The sequence below is a fragment of the Carlito syrichta genome, unplaced genomic scaffold (assembly GCF_000164805.1).
Source record: "Carlito syrichta isolate Samal-C Ts95f unplaced genomic scaffold, Tarsius_syrichta-2.0.1 Scaffold304744, whole genome shotgun sequence".
NCBI classification, from domain to species: domain Eukaryota; kingdom Metazoa; phylum Chordata; class Mammalia; order Primates; family Tarsiidae; genus Carlito; species Carlito syrichta.
Genome location: NW_007248840.1, coordinates 68644 through 70793, shown reverse-complemented (window position 1 = coordinate 70793; position 2150 = coordinate 68644). Strand labels below are relative to the sequence as shown.

Below are 2150 nucleotides of genomic sequence, written 5' to 3'. Positions count from 1 at the left end.
TAGGCGGGTCTCAAACCCACGGGCTCAGGCAATCCACTCACCTCAGCCTCCCAAAGGCGCGGGATTACAGGCTGAGCCACCGAGCCCAGCTCTCTGGCCTTTTCAATGCTGCCTTTTCAGCTCTTTGATGTCTCAGGGCCTTTGCATGCCCTAGTCCAGCTGCTCAAAGCACTCTTAACCCAGCTTACCCTGCTTGCTGTTTCTCAGCCTTCAGTTAAACTCTCAATTCAAAGGGACCTCCTCTGAGAGGCCTTCCATAACTATCTCACTTCAGCCTTCCCCCAGAAACCATTCTATCACGTTCCTAGCAGTTTATTCTGTAACTATATTATTTGTTTACCCACACTAGATAAAAGTCTGCCTTGTTCACTGCTATATCCCAGCACCTAGAACTATAACTGGCCTATTCTAAGGACTCATAAAATGTTTGAATAAATTAACAAATGAATAAACATGGATTAGAAGAGGAGGAGGCATTCATGGAAGAGAAAAGGATCTAAAGATCAGGCAGCCTGAAGTGAGTGCCAATGTCGGGAAGTATAAACTCAACTTGTCTATTTCTTAGCATGGTGCTAAGCACACAGTAAATACTCAGTAAATATTCTTCAAATGAACTAAATGATGAGTTGCTGAGATGGGGCAGAAAGGGCCACTGGTAAAAGGTCTGGAATGCTACAGCAAAACTCCTGAATAGGACAAGATGGGAGTACCTTAAGAATAAGGATTATTGACAGGCACGGTATCTCAGGCCTGTAATCTCAGCACTTTGGGAGGCATAGGCAAGAGGACTGCCTGAGCCCAGGGGTTCGAGATCAGCCTGGGCAACTTGGAGAGACATTATCTCTACAATAAATCAAAAATTCAGGCGGGCGTGGTGGCATGTACCTGTAGTTCCAGCTATATGGAAGGCTAAGGGAAAGAATTCCCTGAGCCCAGCAGGTCAAGGCTGTGGTGGCCGTGAACTCCAGCCTGGGAGACAGACTCAAAAGAAAAAACTCCAAATAAAAAAATAAAAATAAAAAAAAATAAAAGAATAAGGACTTCTTCCTTCTGGGTTCCCATGAGTCCTTCCTCTCACCTTGAGCTCAATGGCATTGATGAGCTTGCCACACTTGTCACACTGGTCACCCCGGGCCTCCTCATAACGACAGAAGGGACACACGCCCTCCACAAAGCGGTCAGCCAGGAAGCGGGCACAGCGCTCACACCGCAGCTGCTCCACAGTATCTTGGAGCACAAAACCTCGTGCCAAAAGCCTCTGGAAAATGTCCTGGGTGATTCTGATGAGGTAAGCAGGGAGGGGGAGAGACAGAAGAAGTGGTGCACCCCTCCCGCCAGCACCATCCAGGGACTCAATCTCATTCCACCTAAGTGCCAGAGCAATCAGGCAGAAGGCTCCTCAAGGCAAAGGCCATCTGTTCATCTTCTGAGATTTCCTGGAGGAGCCCAGACCCTCAGGCATATTCCAACTGCACACACAGTCTTTTCCCTCAATGCTTTAGAATGTACTTTTCAGCCGGGATCGGTGGCTCAGCCTGTAATCCCGCACCTTGGGAGGCTGAGGTGAGTGGATTACCTGAACCCGCGGGTTCAAGACCCGCCTGGGCAACTTGGTGAGACCTCATCTCTGCAAAAAATCAAAAAATTAGCCGGGTGTGACAGAGCGTGCCTGTAGTTCCAGCTCCTTGGAAGGCTGAGGCAGAAGGATTGCCGGAGCCCAGCAGGTCGAGGCTGCGGTGGCCGGGAGCGGCCACTACACTCCAATCTGGGCGACAGAGTGAGACTCTAACTCAAAAAAAACAAAAAAAAGAATGTACTTTTCTTGGCCAGGCGTGGTAGCTCACAACTGTAATCCCAGCACTTTGGGAGGTCAAGGTGGGAGGATTGCTTGAGCCCAGGAGTTTGTCAAGACCAGCCTGGGCAACATAGCAAGACCTCATCTCTGTAAAAAATTAGCCAGGTGTGGTAGTATGCACCTGTTGTCCCAGGTACTGAGGGAGGAGGCTGTGGCAGAAGGATCTCCTGAGCCCAGGAGGTTGAGGTTACAGTGAGTTGTGATTGTGCCACTACAGCCTAGGTAACAGAGAGAGACCCCAACTCAAAAAAAAAAAAACCAAAAAAAAACCTCCAACAGAACAGGACTGTGTCTG

General features: G+C 49.0%; 1 protein-coding gene across 6 annotated transcripts in view; it reads right to left on the bottom strand.

Moving 5' to 3' along the window:
- The window catches only part of MARS (methionyl-tRNA synthetase), a 25101-nt gene that overhangs the window by 15232 nt on the left and 7719 nt on the right, over nt 1-2150 (bottom strand). For all 6 annotated transcript variants that reach the window (XR_002482130.1, XM_021713811.1, XM_008060835.2 and 3 more), the window contains one exon: nt 1079-1280. Coding sequence is in view for 5 of the 6 variants with exons in the window: in XM_021713811.1 (XP_021569486.1) it covers nt 1079-1280 (202 nt within the window). In the remaining variant the exon portion in view is untranslated. The remainder of the gene's footprint in view (nt 1-1078; nt 1281-2150) is intronic.